Genomic DNA, 17,312 nt, shown 5'->3' with positions numbered 1-17,312 from the left:
TTACCACGGCGAAGGCCAGCCGCATGGGCCTCGAGTTGTAGATGATGTACCTCCTCACTTGGGGCTCTAAGAGGGCGCTCTCAGCCAGGCTCCTGTACTGGTCAGCTGGGACCTGTTCGGCCACCCAAGGGAAAGAGACTCGTCGGCCACAGAGAACCACGCCCCTCGTCTTCCCACCAGCAAGCATGCTGTGTGCAGTTCACGTGGCTATCATGTGGAAGGGGGGTGAGTGCATCTGGCGCACGGAGCCCCGAGTGGCATCACAGGGTCAGAGAAGGATGGGCCCTACTGGGGGGACGGGACAGCTCGAGAGCCAGGGGGACATCCAAGAGAGGGACCCCCATCACCCCAGGCTCAGCACCTCACACAGACCCAGGAGGGCCTAATGGTTAAGGGGCAGGCCCTGGAGTTGCCCAGCCCTGGGTCCAAACCTTGGCCCTGCCCCTCATGTGCTATGTGACCTGGAACAAGGAAACCCACTTCTCTGAGCCTCACTTTCCTCCTCTGGGAAATGAGGGTGATAAATGTACACTTTACAGAGGTGATGTGCATATTAAACAAGATAACACATATAACACTTACATATGCATTACACAGTGAGTGAAAGTCTCTCAGTCATGTCCGACTCTTTGCGACCACATGGACTTAGTTCATGGAACACTCCAGGCCAGAATACTGGAGTGGGTAGCCTTTCCCTTCTCCAGGGGATCTTCCCAACCCAGGGATCGAACCCAGGTCTCCCACATTGCAGGCGGATTCTTACCAGCTGAGCCACAAGGGAAGCCCATATATTACACAGTTAATATATGTATAATATATATACATATTATCTGGACATCTTTGGGAGTTTCTGTTCTCTTACTTGGGGCTTCCCTGGTGGCTCAGATGGTATAGAATCTACCTGCAACGCCAAAGACCTGGGTTTGATCTCAGGTCTGGGTTGGGAAGATCCCCTGGAGGAGGGCATGGTAACCCACCCCAGTATTTTGCCTGGAAAGTCCCCATGGACAGAGTAGAGTAGCCCAGTGGGTTACAGTCCATGGGGCTGCAAAGAATCAGACGTGACTGAGCGACTAAGCACAGAGTAGTCCTCTTACTCAGACGGGATGTGTATCTAACTATCTGCTTAGACAAGCCCAGGGCCACTTCCAAAGTGAACACCTGATACACAAGTGTCAGTATCAAACTACACCAACAACTATTAATACAGTCCAAGATACTGAAAACTCACATCTTCCTGCCCAAGCAAAACGCCCTAGAGCATAAAGGTCTTACGAGAATGGACTGCTTAAGAACACAGAATTTAATCATTAGAGACGATATTTAGGAGCATGGTAGAACAATATGCAAACTGTTCACCAGTGAAGAAAACCCCATCTGAAGACAACTGTTTAAGGAAAATGTCCTTTTGTACAAAGGCTGAAAGGAAGCGTGGGAAGGAAAACCAGCTGTCTGCTGAGGTGGGGTGAGCACTGTCAACTTGGAACGTTTCCCATTACTGGTGCTAAAATGTTTTAAACCATAATACCATTCTGTGCTAACGGAGTAAATTCTCAAGTCTTCAGGGTAAAATTAGCATTGTAGCTTCCTTATCCATAAATAATCCATCCTGGGCAGTGATGATCAAGACCTCATCACTCTAAAGGATATGAGAAGAGTGAGAACCACACCTGTGGGAACTTAAAGAGCCACAATTTATTGAACATTTACTATGTGCCAGAGCCAGTGCACGTGTTCCTTGAGCACTATGTCTTCTCATTTGCACAGAAACCCCGGTGTGTGACCCCAGGCACGGGGACCTAGTCACCTCTGTAGTAATCACGGAGCAGCTAAGCGCCCAGCACAGGGCGGACACCCCCAAACACACATCTATTAAGCGAATTGGCATTTCAAGCATGGGGTAGGTGCTTAAAAAAAATGCTGTGAATCACTGCTATGTTTAAAACGGATGACCAACAAGGACCTATTGTAACACACATGGAACGCTGCTCAATATTATGCTACAGCCTGGGTGGGCAGGGAGTCTGGGGCGGGGTGGGATAGATACATGTTTGTGTATGGCTGAGTCCCTTCACTGTTCACCTGAAACTATCACAACATTGTTAATTGACTATACCCCAAAATAAGACAAAAAAAATAAAAATAAACAGAATTTTAAAAAAACAATGAATGAACCAGTAAAAAAAAAAAAAGTTGCCAATAATGAAATGATAGAATAGATAAGACAGACAGATGGGTGGATTGATGGGTAGATGGGAGAAAAAGTAATAAGGATACAACAAAGTCAGCACTCACCTGAATACCCCAGGTCTGCAGTTGCTCTTCGGCAGCTCCCAGGTCAAATGAGATGGGCGCACAGGTATTGTCGATCCGGAGCACCGTGAGGATCTGGCCATTGCGGAGCTCTGAAAGCAGACAGACGCTTCATCTGGCTAAGCGATAAGGACTTGGGGTGAACCCAGACCTTGATGGCATCACCTCCTCCGGCCTTGAGAACATTCACATGGCAAGGAAGGACTTGCCATCCTCAAACCTTCCAATGAAGGCTGAAGGTAAAAGTAAGGGTCTAATCAGCTGGCCAGAAATAGGAAGATTCCTAGGTTATCTGGGTGAAGTGGAAAATGTTAGTTGCTGATTGATGTCCAAGTTTTTGCGACCCCATGGGCTGTAGCCTACCAAGCTCCTCTGTCCATGGGATTCTCCAGGCAAGAATACTAGAGTGGATAGCCATTCCCTTCTCCAGGGGAATCATCCTGACCCAGGGATCAAACTCCAGGCTCCTGCATTACAGGCAGATTCTTTACCTTCTAAGCCACTAGGGAAGCCCAGATAATCTGGGGAGGGGTCCACTGCAATCACAAGGATCCTTAAAAGTGGAAGAGGGAGGCAGCAGAAGAGCCAGGAGGGCTGTGACTATGGAAGAAAGGTACAAAGAGATGGAACACCTCTGGCTTTAAAGTGGCAGAAGGCTTCAGGAGCCAAGGGATAGAGGCAGCCTTTAGACGCTAGGAAAGAAAAGGAAATAGAGTCTCTCCTGGAGCTTCCTAACACAGCCCTGCTGACCTCATGATCTGAGCTCAGTGAGGCCAGTATCAGACTCCTAACCTACCGAGCTGTAAGAGGATCACTGCATTTTCTAAGCCCCTGTTAGTGGTCATTGTTACAATAACCACAGAAAACTAACCCACCAACTTATTGGCAAGCCCTCCCCAGGATATCAGCACTCATCATTTTAAAAGCATAAATTGCATGAAAGTCGTACCTCAAAAAGCTCACCAGCTCAGGCTTATCACAACCTCTCATGCCTGCCCTGCAGCGCTGTACTGAAGCCAGACCAGGAGCCAGAGTGAGGCAATCCAAGCCAGACCAGGAGCCAGAGTGAGGCAATCCCCTCAGGCCCGGGAGAAAGGCAGCAGAAAGAGGCCACACCTACTCCCCTTCTGAGTGCACTCTGTCCGAAAGGACTGAGCTCTTCCCTCAGCTATGAGGCCCCGGGAGCCACTGGTGAGCAGCGCAAAGCTGGGGCTGGCCGAGCCCCGAGATGCTAGGATCCTAGAGTTTAGCCACTCAAGGCTGGGAGCTGAATATTTCAGCACATTTTCTGTAGCTGTTGCTCAGAAGAGGAGCAGGACTGAAGGGGGTAAGCCATAAACATGTTATCTACTGGCACAGACCCCAGCTCTGGGCAATACTGGAGTCTTAAAGCTCTACCTTCCTGGGGATTCCTCCTCAATCACTCCCTCAATCACTCCTCCACCCCCTCACCCAGTCCATCCCTGGGCCCTGCCAACTGGGGCCAGCAAAATCTCTCCCAGCTCCATGCACCCCTCGGCATCTTGGCCACAACCCTCTCCCAGGCTCCCTTCCCCTCTCCCTGTCCCCCGTCTCCTAACTGGCTTCTCCAACTGCTCTTCCTCTTACAGTGCATTCACAGAGCAGCCAGGGCACAAATCAAATGATATGAATCCTCTGAGTAAAACTATTCAATAGAGGCCTTCCCTGGTGGTCCAGTGGGTAAGAATCTGCCCGCCAATGCAGGGGTCTCAGGTTCAATCCCTGGTCTGGGAAGATCCTACATGACGTGGAGCAACTAAGCCCGTGGGCTGCAACTACTGAAGCCCATGTATGCCCTAGGGCCCATGCTCTGCAACAAGAAAAGACACCGCAATGAGAAGCCCGTGCACCTCAACTAGAGAGTAGCCCCCATTCCCTCAACCAGCGAAAGCCCGCACACTGCAATGAAGACCCAAGCTCAACCAAAATTAAATAAACAAATAAATTTTTTTTTTTTTAAAAAAAAGTAACTTCCAATAGCTTCCCAGTGCTCTGAAGAAAACCAACCTCCTTACCATACTCCCCCAGTCCTTAGAAGAACTAGCCTCCTGCCAAACCAGCTTGAAGGCTCAGCCTCATTCTGTGTCTTGCTGCTCCAGCCTCCTTTGTTCCTTGGACATGCAGTGTTCTCTCCCACCCCAGGGCCTTTGCATGTGCTCTTCCCTCTCTCTCCCTAGAACACCTACCCCTGGCATCACTCCCTTAGATTCCAGCCATCATTTGCGTTCCAGTTCATTAATCCCTTTCCCAGGGAGTCTGCCTTGATGCTCTAAACTCTTGTCAGGTCAAATCTGTCTGATAAACCTGCCCATCACTGCCCTTCTCCTTTATGCTCACTAAAGATGAGTTACTCAATTAGTCCACTGTCTCCATCCAAACAATAGACTCCCACATGGGTTTTACACATCACTGAATCCCCTGAGCTGGATTCGGTGCCAAGTATACAGCCGGTACTAGATAAATGTTTCATGTCTGAAAGAAGTGGGGGAAGCACACTCAAGATGGTTTGGGGTTCAAATTGTAACTGAGCCTCTCACTAACAGAAAAACCCTGAAGAAGCAATTTAATTCCTGGCCATCCCCTTAGAGGATGATGATATCCACTGCAGAGGATTTTGCAAATAATTAAGACGGTGAAAATACAGCGTTTAGTGTAAAATGGGTGCTGAATAACTGGCTGCTATGGTTGTCATCATTTAAAGCTTGTCAGAGCGCCTAAGTTACCATAAAGCCACACTGGTTTAGTTGTATTGGTTTTTATCCTCCCACACCTTGTTCCAGAAAGGATTTCATAAAAATAAAATATGAAAAGGCAAAATTATACAATTAAGATTTTAAAATAAGCAAATGAAGGAAAATAGATAAAAAGAAGATAAAGGCTGGAATAAAAATAGAACAACAAAATAAAATATGAATAGTTTCCGGGGACTAAGCCCTTCCTATGCAGCAGGCACAGTCTCAGGGTCAGAGTCCTGATTCCATTTAATCCTCCAAGAGCCCTGCGCTTAGTCACTAAGTTGCGTCTGACTTTGCAACTCCATAGACTGTAGCCCACCAGGCTCCTCTGTCCAGGGGGGTTCTTCAGGCAAGAATACTTGCCATGCCCTCCTCCAGGGGATCTTCCCAACCCAGGGATCAAACCCAGGTCTCCCGCATTGCAGGCAGATTCTTTACCGTCTGAGCCACCAGGGAAGCCCAAGAATACTGGAGTGGGTAGCCTATCCCTTCTCCAGGGGCTCTTCCCAATCCAGGAATCAAACCAGGGTCTCCCGCAAGAGCCCTAGAAAGTGGAAAACGATTACTATGGGAAAGGAAACAGGGCCTCTGAAAGGAGAACCAGCTTGCCTGGTGGTAGCAGGGGAAATGAAAGTAAGAGAGAGGAGAAGTGAAAAGAAAGAGGAGCACAGAAAAGGCAGGCAGGTGTGCTAGAGGAGCCTCAGACCACCCTTTCACTGCACAGTGGGAAACCCACACTGATCTGGACCTCAGGCTTGGAGCCTGTGAGCTGCTCCCCCAGCCTGGCTCTCTGCACTGTGTGGACAGCGTTTGCCCGAGCAACGCAAAGACTTTTCACGGTGATGGTGTCTCTGTTTCCCTTTCAAACCATGAATTCCTGGATTCTTGGCCATAATCTCGCTCATCTGTTTCTTAAAGTGAGAACTGTAACTCCTCCACTTAAAAATCCTTGTTTTCACACTCAGGCTAAGAAAAAGGATCTGAAAAGCTACCAAAAAACGTGTGTGTGTACAAGTGTGTCTGTGTGGATGTGTATGTATGTGTGTGCACATACAGAAAGCTATTTCCTTAAAGGGGCAAGAACTGGCTTGCCAAAAACCAGTGGAGCAATGTCTTCAAAGAGCTGAAGGCAAATTATTCCATTCTCTTTCATTCTACTGGTCTGTGTGTATGTGTGAATTGCTTTCCTAATAACAGAAGACATAAAAGGAACCCTTGTTTTTAAGTTTGAAATCATCTAAGAAACCAGCCACAATGTAAAATGCCAACTCCACTTGCCTATGCCCAGCCACTCATTCATTCATTAATTCATTCATTCAAAATACTTACTGAGTTTTGACCAACCTAGACAGCATATTAAAAAGCAGAGACATTACTTTGCCAACAAAGGTCCACCTAGTCAAGGCTACAGTTTTTCCAGTAGCCATGTATGGATGTGAGAGTTGGACTATTAAGAAAGCTGAGCGCAGAGGAATTGATGCTTTTGAACTGTGGTGTTGGAGAAGACTCTTGAGAGTCCCTTGGACTGCAAGGAGATCCAACCAGTCCATCCTAAAGGAGATCAGTCCTGGGTGTTCATTGGAGGGACTGATGTTGAAGCTGAAACTCCAATACTTTGGCCACCTGATGCGGAGAGCTGACTCACTGGAAAAGATGCTGGGAGGGATTGGGGGCAGGAGGAGAAGGGGACAACAGAGGATGAGATGATTGGATGGCATCACCGACTCAATGGACATGGGTTTGGGTGGACTCTGGGAGTTGGTGATGGACAGGGAGGCCTGGCGTGCTGCGGTTCATGGGGTCGCGAAAAGTTGGACACGAGTGAGCAACTGAACTGAACTGACTATGGGCCAAGCTGTGTGCTAGGTACTACAGACACAGGGATGAACAAAGCAACGCAGAGCCCCTGCCCTCATGCAGCTTACATTTTACTTAGGAAGCTGGACATTCCACATATTATTACACAGGGAATTAATTTAATTACAAACTGCTAAGTGCCACAGGGAGAAGCAGGGGTATATCAGAGGGTCTGGCTTAGGCTGGGCCATCAGGGGAGGATTCCCCACAGAAGGGATATCTGAACTGACCTCTGAAGGATGAAAGGAAATAAAGCAGAGGAAAGGAGATGGGGGAGGGGCAGAACACACAAAACGGACAGCAGGTGCAAAGGCCCTGGGGCAGGGGCAGCAGGAGCCATTGAGGCAGGCCTTGCAAGCTGGTGAATGACCGATCATGCTTAGCCCAGTGGGAAACACTGACACAGAAATGGAAACAGAAGGTTGTGCATTTTTAAAAACCCCTCGGAGATGCCACGAAGAGACAATGGAAGGGGCAAGGAGGAGAGGTGCTAGGAAGCTATAGCATCCTAGCAGAGGGCAAGCTAAGGAATCCAGTGGAAGAATAAGTAGCAATGACAGAAATGCCTGGAAACACATCCCCAAAATGCCCACCCTTATCTGAGGCACTTCTGTGCCCTTCCACTCACCTCTCCCCAAGCATACTATCTGAGTCCAGCTCAGCATCCTAGGGGCGGGGGCAGGGGGGTAGAGGAGGAAGGAATTAAGGGTCATGACCCTACCTTGCCCCCAGCCAGGAGGGCTTCCGCCAGGCAGGGCGCTCCAGCCAGGGGAGGAGGCGGGCAAGGGGCCAGCCGCCCCGCCGGGGTCCATGTGCGGTTCACACGCCATCGCAGCACCAGCAGGACTCCTACTTCCCCTTCTCGGAGCTGCGGTTCATCCTGGAGCAGCCAGCTCAGCTTCGCCTGCCTTCAGAAAACAACATCACGAGAAAAAACTTCAGGCCTGGTCCTGGGCTGGCCAGCTTCCTCAGACTCTCAAGGCCAAAGCCATCACCAGGCTGAGGCGAGCACCCAGAGTCTTTCCTCGGACTGTGGTCTCGTTGATCAGGCTAAGGAACGTTCTCAGAGGGAATGAAGAGGAGGAGCCAGAACCCTCCAAGGCCTGGGCTGAGCACTTCCCTCTGGTCTTGGATCTTCTCCAGCTCAGACACATCCAGGAACCACAGGGAACTCACGAGCTGACCAGACCCCACTCTCAGGCATCTGGGATTTCCCCTCCTGACTGAGCACAGGATAGGTCTACTCATCACAGGGAGCCTTGTTTATACAAGGCAACAAAATGTTATAAAAAGAAAAGAGCAAGGACTTCAGCACCAAAGGACCTAGATGTGAACCTTCACTTGACCCTCACGTGCTCTGGGACATCCACTGTCAAGGTGCTTAGCTCCCCAAGCCTTGCTGACCTCACCTGCAAAATGGGTGCAGAGAGGCCAGCCCGGCATAGCTGCTGTGGGGCTACACAAAGAAATACAAGTGTGGCATCCAGTATCCTGCTCACCATCAGGCCCAATTCCTCACAGGTTTTTTTCCATTTCCTCGGAGACAGAGCTGCGAGTTAAAGATGTGACGTGACCCACCAAAGTGGGGTGGCTGGGAGCTAGGGGACAGATGAACCAGGCCATCCAGCTCCAGAATCCAAGCCCATCACTCCCACATCTCTGAACCTCGGAACCCAGGTCTAGCTATGGCTGAGCCTCTTTCTTAAACCACCTTAAAAAACAGTGGGTGGAAGGAGACTGCGTTTCCCAGGTGTGATCTAGCAACACATTCGAGTTGGCATCTGAGCTGCCAAGCTGTGGGAGGGCAGGGACCATCGCCCCCAAGCCTGGCGCACAGTAGGCACTCCCAAACACTGCTGAATATCAGTCAATCATATCACCCCTTACTTCCTTCCTCTTCCCTGGTACCCCCAAGAGGCATGAAAACAACAGCCCAAGGATGTCTCCCCTGCACTTGACAATAAACAAGGTTCTGCTCCATCCGATGGGGTCCTAGGCCTATGGGACAAAGAGAATCCTTGGATCTATGCTCCAGACCAGGAACCCAGGGACATCCTAGCTAGGAACCTGTTTCCCAGAGAGGCTATACTGGAGTCTCAGAAATGTTTGTGTGGCCCAGGAGCCCCCTGTCCCTCCTCCAGGCAGAAGGGACCATCCACAAGCTTAAGCTGCCCAGACAGCCTTGCACACAGCGTGGAAGGTTCATTAGCTGCAGAATCCCACAACTAGACCGTATCTTTAGGAGGCAATCCCCATCACCCCAGTTGGCCCAATTAGCCTCCCACAAAGTCCCAACCAGGAGAAGTCACGCACCTGCAGGCTATTTAGTGTAATGGAGAAAAGCAACCTGCACAGTCCTGCCACCTCCCACGTGTATGACCTGGAGCAAGGGACTTGCATCACCTCAGTTTCTTCACGTGTAAATGGGAACGAGGCAACAAGGTTGTTGTGAGGCTTAAAGAATTCAAACTTAAATCGCTTGAGAGCAGCAGAGGGCAAAACGGAACATATCAATCGTTATTTTTACTCATAGATATTCCCCAAGAATCTTCTAGTGCCAGGCCCTGTGCTTTCTAGACTATAAAGCCAGAAATAAAATCTTAAGTCCCTGTTTGGCCCGCTTTGATAGGTACCACCATCTGGTAGAAAAGACAAACTCAGAGAAAGAGAAACAAGAAACAGACAAAGATCAGAGAAGGCAGTCAGGGGGAACCGGCAGCACCTTGGATTGAGGGAAGACTTCTTCTGGAGGCTTCTCAGAGCAGGGAAGGAGGCTCCTGGCTTGGAAAAGGTGGAGGGAGAGAAGGAACTGCCCAGTGGGGAGAGGTACAAGCCAGAGGGCAGGATGGGGCCAATCGAGGCGGCCTCCGCTCTCACCCTGTAGCCTCTCATCCAAACTGGAGGCTGCAGAGGGCAGGAGGGGTGTTGGCAAGACTAGCCAAGGGCAGGTGCTGACCCATCACCGACTAGTGTGTTCTGGGCTGCCACCCTCCTCCAGCCCTGCACTAGCCCTAATGGGACAAGGGAGAGAAGGTCAGGCCCCAGGATGGAGACAGGCAGGGAGTGAGCCCAGTCCTGAAGTTCCTCCAACTAACTGGCCATCCACTCCCCAGCTTCCTAATTCCCCTTGCTGATTCCATTTAATCAAACCTTCCAATTACCCATCTTTCTGAGTTGGGTAGCAAGCCTCTGCAAAAATCTCCATTTCTGCAGAGTGCCCAGTATCCCCAGAAGACCCCCTGCGCCTCCCTGAGATGTATGTGTGTGTGTGTGTGTGTGTATGTGAGATGTGTGTGTCTGTGTGTGTGTTTGAGGTGTGTGTGTGTGTGTGTGAGAGGTGTGTGTGTGTGTGTGTGTGTGAGAGGTGTGTGTCTGTATGTGTGTTTGAGGTGTGTGTGTGTGTGTGAGGTGTGTGTGTGTGTGTGTGTGAGATGTGTGTGTGTGTGTTGGGGGAAGGGGGAATCCTACAGTTTTCACAAGTCAAGTTTGGTTTTGTTAAACCGGAAAGTCCCAACAAGGGGCCATGATGGAGGGTCTGTCACAGAAGTTTTGGAGTGGAAAAGCCTTCAGAGACAATGGCTCCAAGCTCTCCATTTTACACATGAGAAAATTAAGACCCAGAAACGAAAGTGAACCATCCAAGGTCAAGGAGCCAGGTTGGGGGATGGTGCCACAAGGGAACGGAGCTCATTCGGGCAGGGGATGTTCGGCCACCTCTGGCCTTGGCCTGAGGCAGCTGAGTCTTGATCCAGGGTCTGCTGCCCCTGGGCCTCCCTCCACGCCCGAAATCAGCCCCCCGCCCCGCTTCCCCTCCCCCGCCCCCTCACAAGGGCCGCCGGAGAGCGGCTCCCACGCACAACGGGGAGAAATGGGGCCCAAACTCGGCCCTCGGCGCCCACACCAGGCCAGGACCGGGGAACCCAGGCGGCAGCGCGGGAGCCGCGCGGCTGAAATCAGGACTCGCAGCCGCCCGCGCCCGCGCAGACACAGGGGCGCGCACCCCGGGCCCGCGCACACTCACCGGTCCGCGCACACTCACCCGGCCGCACCACCGCCCCCCGGGGACGCGGAAGGTCGGGGGCGCCGCCGCCCCACCGCGCCGCAGCCTCCGGGCACCGCCGCCCGCGCCCCGCCTGCCGCCCGCGCCGCCCTCCCGAGTCCCGCCCCCGGGCCGGGCCGGCCCCGCGCGGTCACCCCACCGGGAGGAGCCGCCCGCCGTGCTCGCCTCCGGGCCCAGAGGGAAGCCGGTTCGCGTCGGAGCCGAGCTGGGAGCTACCTTTCATCAGCCCGGCTCCCTCCCGGGACGCGGGGAAGCGCCTCCGCGCTCGCCGACCACGTGCGTTTCTTCTGGGGCTCTCGGGGAGGGGCGGTGGGGGGACCAGATCCCGGGCCGCGCGATGAGTTCCCGCCCAGCTCTGAGCCTCGGTCCCCGGATCCTGAGGGCAGCGGCTTGCCTCTGAGGTCCAGCCCGCGTCTGACAACAATCATGGGACCCGGTGGATGAAGCAATACTGGGGACCAGAAATTCCTCAGGGACTTGTTTTTTAGTGAAAAATTACACGTGCATTGTGTTAAGAGCATCGGCTTGGGGATCAGACTCCCTGGGCTCTCAGCCAAGTGTCTCCGATTTTTAGATCATCTTGAGGATAGTTTTCCCTCTCTGTGACTTAGTTTTCTGTTAAAAACAAAAGCAGATTATACCGTTTCATGGGATTGTGTGAAGCTTTAAGGAGATAATCTGTGTGAAATGTACGGGACACAGGATAGTGGCCACCACCCCCACCTCCATCACCCGGGCTTTCAGGGGGTCTGCAGTGAAAAGTGCCTCCTTCCCTGAGGTTTCTGTGGACAGCTTATGGACGGATGAGGTACACTGTGCATTTATACAAACGGGAACCTGTTTTATTCTTGCTTTTTCTTTCAGCCACGTTCCTTGGCATTCACCTCATTCCAGAACACTCCACTCTGTCTGGTTTCTTTTTAGGCAAAGTAAACATCTTGGATCTTGTATGTCTTGCTCAGTGGTGCCCAGAACAATGCGTGCCGCTCCGCACACACACAGAGGGTACATAAGACACTTCCATATTTTGTAGGTTGTGTGAGTCACTCAGTCGGGCTCTTTGTGACCCCATATGTTGTAGCCCACCAGATCCTCTGTCCCTGAAATTCTCCAGACAAGAATACTGGAGTCGGTTGCCATTTCTTTCTCCAGAGAATCTTCCAGACCCAGGGATTGAACCAGCGTCTCCTGTGCTGCAAGTGGTCTCCTGCGTTGCAGGCAGATTCTCTACCAGCTGAGCCACCAGGTCAGCTCAGCCACTCAGTCGTGTCCGACTCTCTCAACCCCATGAACTGCAGCACGCCAGGCCTCCCTGTCCATCACCAACTCCGGGAGTCCACCCAAACCCATTTCCATTGAGTCGGTGATGCCATCCAACCATCTCATCCTCTGTCGCCCCCTTCTCCTCCTGCCCTCAATCTTTCCCAGCATCAGGGTCTTTTCAGATGAGTCAGCTCTTCGCATCAGGTGGCCAAAATATTGGAGTTTCAGCTTCAAAATCAGTCCTTCCAATGAACACCCAGGACTGGTCTCCTTTAGGATGGACTCTGTCCGGTTTCTTTTTAAGGGGGTACATAAGACACTTCCATATTTTGTAGATGTGTGTGACCGGGGAAGCTCTGTTTTGTAGGAACAGAGCTATTTTCCCCTTGCCCCTCCCAGCGGTGGGCATGTCGGGGGTTCCCGCCCTTCCTCACAGCCTTCCTCACGTGGTCATAGCCACCATGCTATGTACATGCCACAGCCTGCATATCTACAGGTGGACTTGCTGAGTCAGAAAACAGAAACTGCCAAATTGCTAGGGGCCTCTCAGATCACAGGACCTACTTGGCTTTGGGCTCTGCCAGAGGCAAAGGAGTGCCTTAAGGACACGAGCAGTGACTGAGGAATAAAGCAGCGGATGCTGCCCTCGTTCACCAGGCAGGTGAGGATCCAGGAAGTAGGCTACTGAAAATGAAGTTCGTTCGTTTATTCATCAACAGATAGACATCAGGTGTGTGCGGAGTGGCACGCGTGGTTCTGGGCACCACAGAGCCAGACATACAAGATCCAAGATGTTGACTTTGCCTAAATTCTTTAAGCACAGTTGTAGGGGCATGAGAGCAAGCGTCATGGAATGCTGGAGCTTTCCTACCTGCTGGTAGGATATTGAAAGGGAACCTTGGACCTGTGTGTGGCCTGGTCACCATCTAACTCACTCCTGCCTCTTAGCAAGGCCTGCCTTCACGAAGCCAGATACCGTCCTCCTGCCCTTTCTGCCGGGCTCCCTTCACTCTGCATTCTCACTGCTCCTTGTTCCAGCTTGAACTTATATGTTGACACATCATCTCCCTTGCTAGGGAAGCACAGAAGACGTGGCCCTTTGGAACTGCCTGACTAGGCTCCACCACTCACTGGCGTGTGAACTTGCACGGGCCAGTTCCCCTCTCTGAGCTCCAGTTCCCTCATTTATAAAAGAATATCTGCTAAATAGAGAGGTTTTAAGAATTAAGTGAAATGATGAGGTGTTTAGCAGGAAGTGCTCAGTAAAAGTGAACTGAATTTCTGGGCAATTCTTTTGCATCTCCAAAACCACAGCACGTGGCAAGGCCTGGCACTCCGGTGTGAGGGAACGGGGCTCCATGGAGAATGGAGAAAGATGAATGAAATCTAGTGTGTACGTGCTTAGTCATGTCCAAGTCTCTGCAACCCCATGGACTGTAGCCCGACAGGCTCCTTTGTCCACAGGATTTTCCAGGCAAGAATACTGGAGTGGGTTGCTACTTCCTCCTCCAGGGGATCTTCCCAACCCAGGGATCGAACCCATGACTCTTGCGTCTCCTGCATTGGCAGGCAGATCCTTTACCACTGCGCCACCTGGGAAGTCCAAAATCCAATGAAATCCAGTGAAAGGTAACTAATAACCTCTGAAAACCCTAAGCTCCAAGAACACAGACCCATCTCTCAGTTCCTCCTACACCCACGCTGTCTCACTTTCAGTTCTCGGTGGTTCCATCCTTCTCCTTCTGGGAGAGATGCCTCCGACCTCGTCCCCACCTCCTGGCCTGGTTAACGGACGCATTCTCAGACCGCAGCTGAAAGGGCCCTTCTTGGAGCCCTTTCCAGCTCCCCCGTTCTCATAGTCACTCTTGCTTAATCTGTGGCCACACCTAGCACACACTATGGTCATTGTTCAAGATCCCCTTTCCCAAAAAGAGAATCAACCTTCGGGGCACAGGGCTGTTTCTGCCCGTGCTCAAAAGCTGGCCCCCAGTAGGGTTACACGTATCTGAACTGGTTGGTGAATGAATGGCTATGAATGAAATCATCAGGGCTTCAACTACAGATAAATCCAGATAACCACAAACCCCGGCCAAAGCCACCCTTACTCAGCATTTGCCCCATTCTGTTCCGTCATGTGGGCGAGAGTTACAGGCCCGTGTCTTAAGGCCAGCTGCCAACTATCTGGCAACGTTGGTGAAGCAAGAAGGAAAGAACTTCTTCTCAGCCTGGCAGAATTTTCACATGTGGCAGCAGACAGGACGGGAGCGCACCTCAGAGCCATGGGATGAGTAAGTAAAAAGGCACACATCAAAAATTAGATCTTGTTTTTGGAACTGGTCTGCCAGTTGTAGAGTCACTGACTTTCTCTTTTAGAAACGCATCACTTTTGAAACACGGCCATGGGCTGAACACACTGACCTAAATCATATAGCAATTCATGCTTGACGTCAGACAGACTTGGGTTCAAGTCTTGGGCTTGGCCACTTATTAGAGCTCTCTGAAAAAGTATTTCCACAAGCATGTCCCACAGAAAGTTCTATTGCTCCTGGCTCCACTACATTGATTTCAGATCCTGAGTCACATCTCTCAGTGAGTTGTCTGCTACAAGATACACATGGGAGAGCTTGGGACTAGACACACCACCATCCTTGTTGGCAGTGTGCAGAGTTAGACAAGTCATATGCTATCTGTCAGGAAACTGGGTCAAAACCAGAAGAGATACTTTGAATTTCCGTCAGAAGGCTGCCAGTCACCCGAGGTGTCAGGCACCTGTCTGTACTCTGTGGGTAAGAGGCAAGTGCACGGACAGGTACAAAGGGAATGAGGCGGGGCAGGGCCTGAAAAGGGAGAACTGGTATCTGGGTGGGAAGGGGAGGGGAGGGAAAGGCAATTGAAGGGGACCAGGGTTTTAACTAGAAATTTCAACTGTCCCGTCTTCATCATTTTAAAAACCCTGTAAGACATAGTAGACAACCCAATCGTGATCTCAGAACCACCAGCCTAGTTTCTCTTCTGTTCTTATCTTCAACAGCTGTCATCTAAAATGCTGCCACTCAACCCTTTGTAAGTTATTTTCAAAAAAGAAAAAAAAGGAATTGTCTGTCCCGACTCTCCAAGCCCATTCATTCCCATCTCCACAGACATGGCCTTGAATTCACACTTGACTCAGGAGCCAGTGTCATTTGAAATTTCTTAAAAGCCAAAGAAGATAGATGTTGACATGATTCGGCAGCATTCTCTCCCTGAATTACTGACCAGATCTTTCAATAAACAATGTGCTTCTCCTGCTCCTAAAGATCTGCCCACAAGATACCTCATTTTACTGGGCTTCACCTCTGAGCTTCAGAGATAGTACCTTTACTTCCCCCACAATTGAAGGTTTATGGCAACTCTGTGTCAAGCCAAGTCCATTGGCACCATTGTTCCAATAGCATTTGCTCACTTCATGTCTGTGTCACACTTTGGTAATTCTCATACTATTCCAAACTTTTGTGTTATTCTATTTGTTACGGTGATCATCTCTGATGTTACTGTTGTTTTGGGGTGTTAAGAACCAGGCCCATATAAGATGGCAAAATTGATAAATATGTGTCTTGATGGTTCCACTGGACGGGTGTTCCCTATCTATCCCTCTCCTTGGACTTCTCTATTTCCCCAAGACACAATATTGAAATTAGGCAGGTAAATAACCCTACAGTGGCCTCTTAAGTATTCACGTGAAAGGGGGAGTTGCATGTCTGTTGTTTTAAGTCAAAACCTAGGAAAGATTAAGATTAGTGAGGAAGACATGTTTGAAAGCCAAGATAGGCCAAAAGGTAGGCCTCTTTTACCAGTTATCAAATTGTGAATGCAAAGAAAAAGTTCTTAAAGAAAATGAAAAGTGCTACTCCAATGAACACACGAATTGATAAGAAAACAAAGCAGCCTTACTGCTAATTGGAGAATGCTGCTGCCTTTTTTTTTTTTTTGACCATGCTGCTTTCGGGATCTCAGTTCCCTGACCAGGGATGGAACCCGGGTCCCCTCTGCAATGGAAGTGCAGAGTCCAAACCACTAAACCACCAGGGAATTCCCTGGAGAGAGTTGGAGTGCTCTGGATAGAAGATCAGCCTTAAACCAAAACCTAATCCAGAGCAAGGCCTTAACTCTGTCATTCTGTGAAGGATGACAGAGGAGGAAGCTGCAGAAGAAAACCTTGAAGCTAGTGGAGACCAGTTCATGTGGTTTAAGGAAGGAAGCCATCTCCATGATGTATGAATTGTTGATGTAGAAGCTGTAGCCGATTATGTAGAAGATATGGGTGAGATAATGAGTGAAGGTGGCTACACTAAACAACAGATACTGAGTGTAGACAAAACAGCCTTTTGTTGGAAGAAGATGCCACCTAGGACTTTCATAGCTAGAGAGGCCAGTGCCTGGCTTCAAATCTTCAAAGGACGGGTTCTCTCTTATTAGGGGCTAATGCAGCTGGTGACTTAAAAGTTGAAGCCAGTTGTTCACTGACCATTCTAGAAATCCTAGGACCCTTGACAATTGTGCTGCATCTACTCAGCCTGTGCTCTATAAATGGAACAACAAAGTCTGGGCGACAGGTTTGTTTACAACATGGTTTACTCAATATTTTAAACCCACTGTTCAGGCCTACTGCTCAAGAGAAAACAGAGGTCCTTCAAAGTATTACTGCTCGTTGATAGTTCACATGGTCACTGGCCGGCATGGAGGAAGCTACTGTTAGTAGTTGTAGCAGAGAGAGTTTTACTCACCAAATAACCACAGGTGGCTTATTTCTTAGCCTCCCTAGCAGTCACGTTGGCTCCTGTGACTGACGCGCATATAGGAGCTGAAAACAATTGTTACCTATTATTTCAGGACCAAAGCACAGAAGAGCTGGTGTCTGTTTGCTAACTTTTTCTTCCCTTGTCTCAGGGATCATGGAAACCATGTACTAAAATGATAGAGCCACGAAGTGGACGTAATCTGAATCAGTATGTCATCATATGGAGGACAGCTGCCTGGTCCCCGAACCTGTGTCAAACATTATAAAAAATAAAAATAAATCTTTT

At 50.1% G+C, this 17,312-nt stretch overlaps 2 protein-coding genes across 5 annotated transcripts in view; one reads left to right on the top strand and one right to left on the bottom strand.

Moving 5' to 3' along the window:
* TMEM268 (transmembrane protein 268) overlaps positions 1-12,043 on the bottom strand; it is a 26,684-nt gene extending 14,641 nt beyond the window's left edge. For 2 of the 4 annotated variants that reach the window (XM_043453062.1, XM_043453064.1), the window contains exons 1-4: positions 10,966-11,091; positions 7,648-7,834; positions 2,296-2,405; positions 5-112 (exon numbers count right to left, since the gene is read on the bottom strand). In XM_043453062.1, coding sequence (XP_043308997.1) covers positions 5-112; positions 2,296-2,405; positions 7,648-7,756 — 327 coding nt within the window. In that variant the 5' untranslated portion in view covers positions 7,757-7,834; positions 10,966-11,091. Of the gene's footprint in view, positions 1-4; positions 113-2,295; positions 2,406-7,647; positions 7,835-10,947; positions 11,092-11,202 lie in introns of those variants that run through there. The other 2 variants (XM_043453060.1, XM_043453063.1) reach the window with 2 other exon arrangements.
* Positions 10,450-17,312, top strand: LOC122431803 (basic proline-rich protein-like). The gene is made up of 5 exons (XM_043453273.1): positions 10,450-10,459; positions 10,719-11,262; positions 13,714-13,878; positions 14,388-14,537; positions 17,176-17,312. Exons 1-5 carry the CDS (start codon positions 10,450-10,452, stop codon positions 17,201-17,203), a joined length of 897 nt encoding a protein of 298 aa, XP_043309208.1. The 3' UTR covers positions 17,204-17,312.

Source organism: Cervus canadensis, chromosome 30 (genome assembly GCF_019320065.1).
Source record: "Cervus canadensis isolate Bull #8, Minnesota chromosome 30, ASM1932006v1, whole genome shotgun sequence".
Classification (NCBI taxonomy): domain Eukaryota; kingdom Metazoa; phylum Chordata; class Mammalia; order Artiodactyla; family Cervidae; genus Cervus; species Cervus canadensis.
This window is presented reverse-complemented; position numbering and strand designations above follow the sequence as displayed.

Coding starts and splice junctions, on each gene's coding strand:
- LOC122431803 (XM_043453273.1), top strand. Junction 11,263..13,713: donor CCTCCGCGCTCGCCGACCAC/GTGCGTTTCTTC, acceptor CTTTGTCCACAG/GATTTTCCAGGCAAGAATAC. Junction 13,879..14,387: donor CCAATGAAATCCAGTGAAAG/GTAACTAATAAC, acceptor TCCGTCATGTGG/GCGAGAGTTACAGGCCCGTG.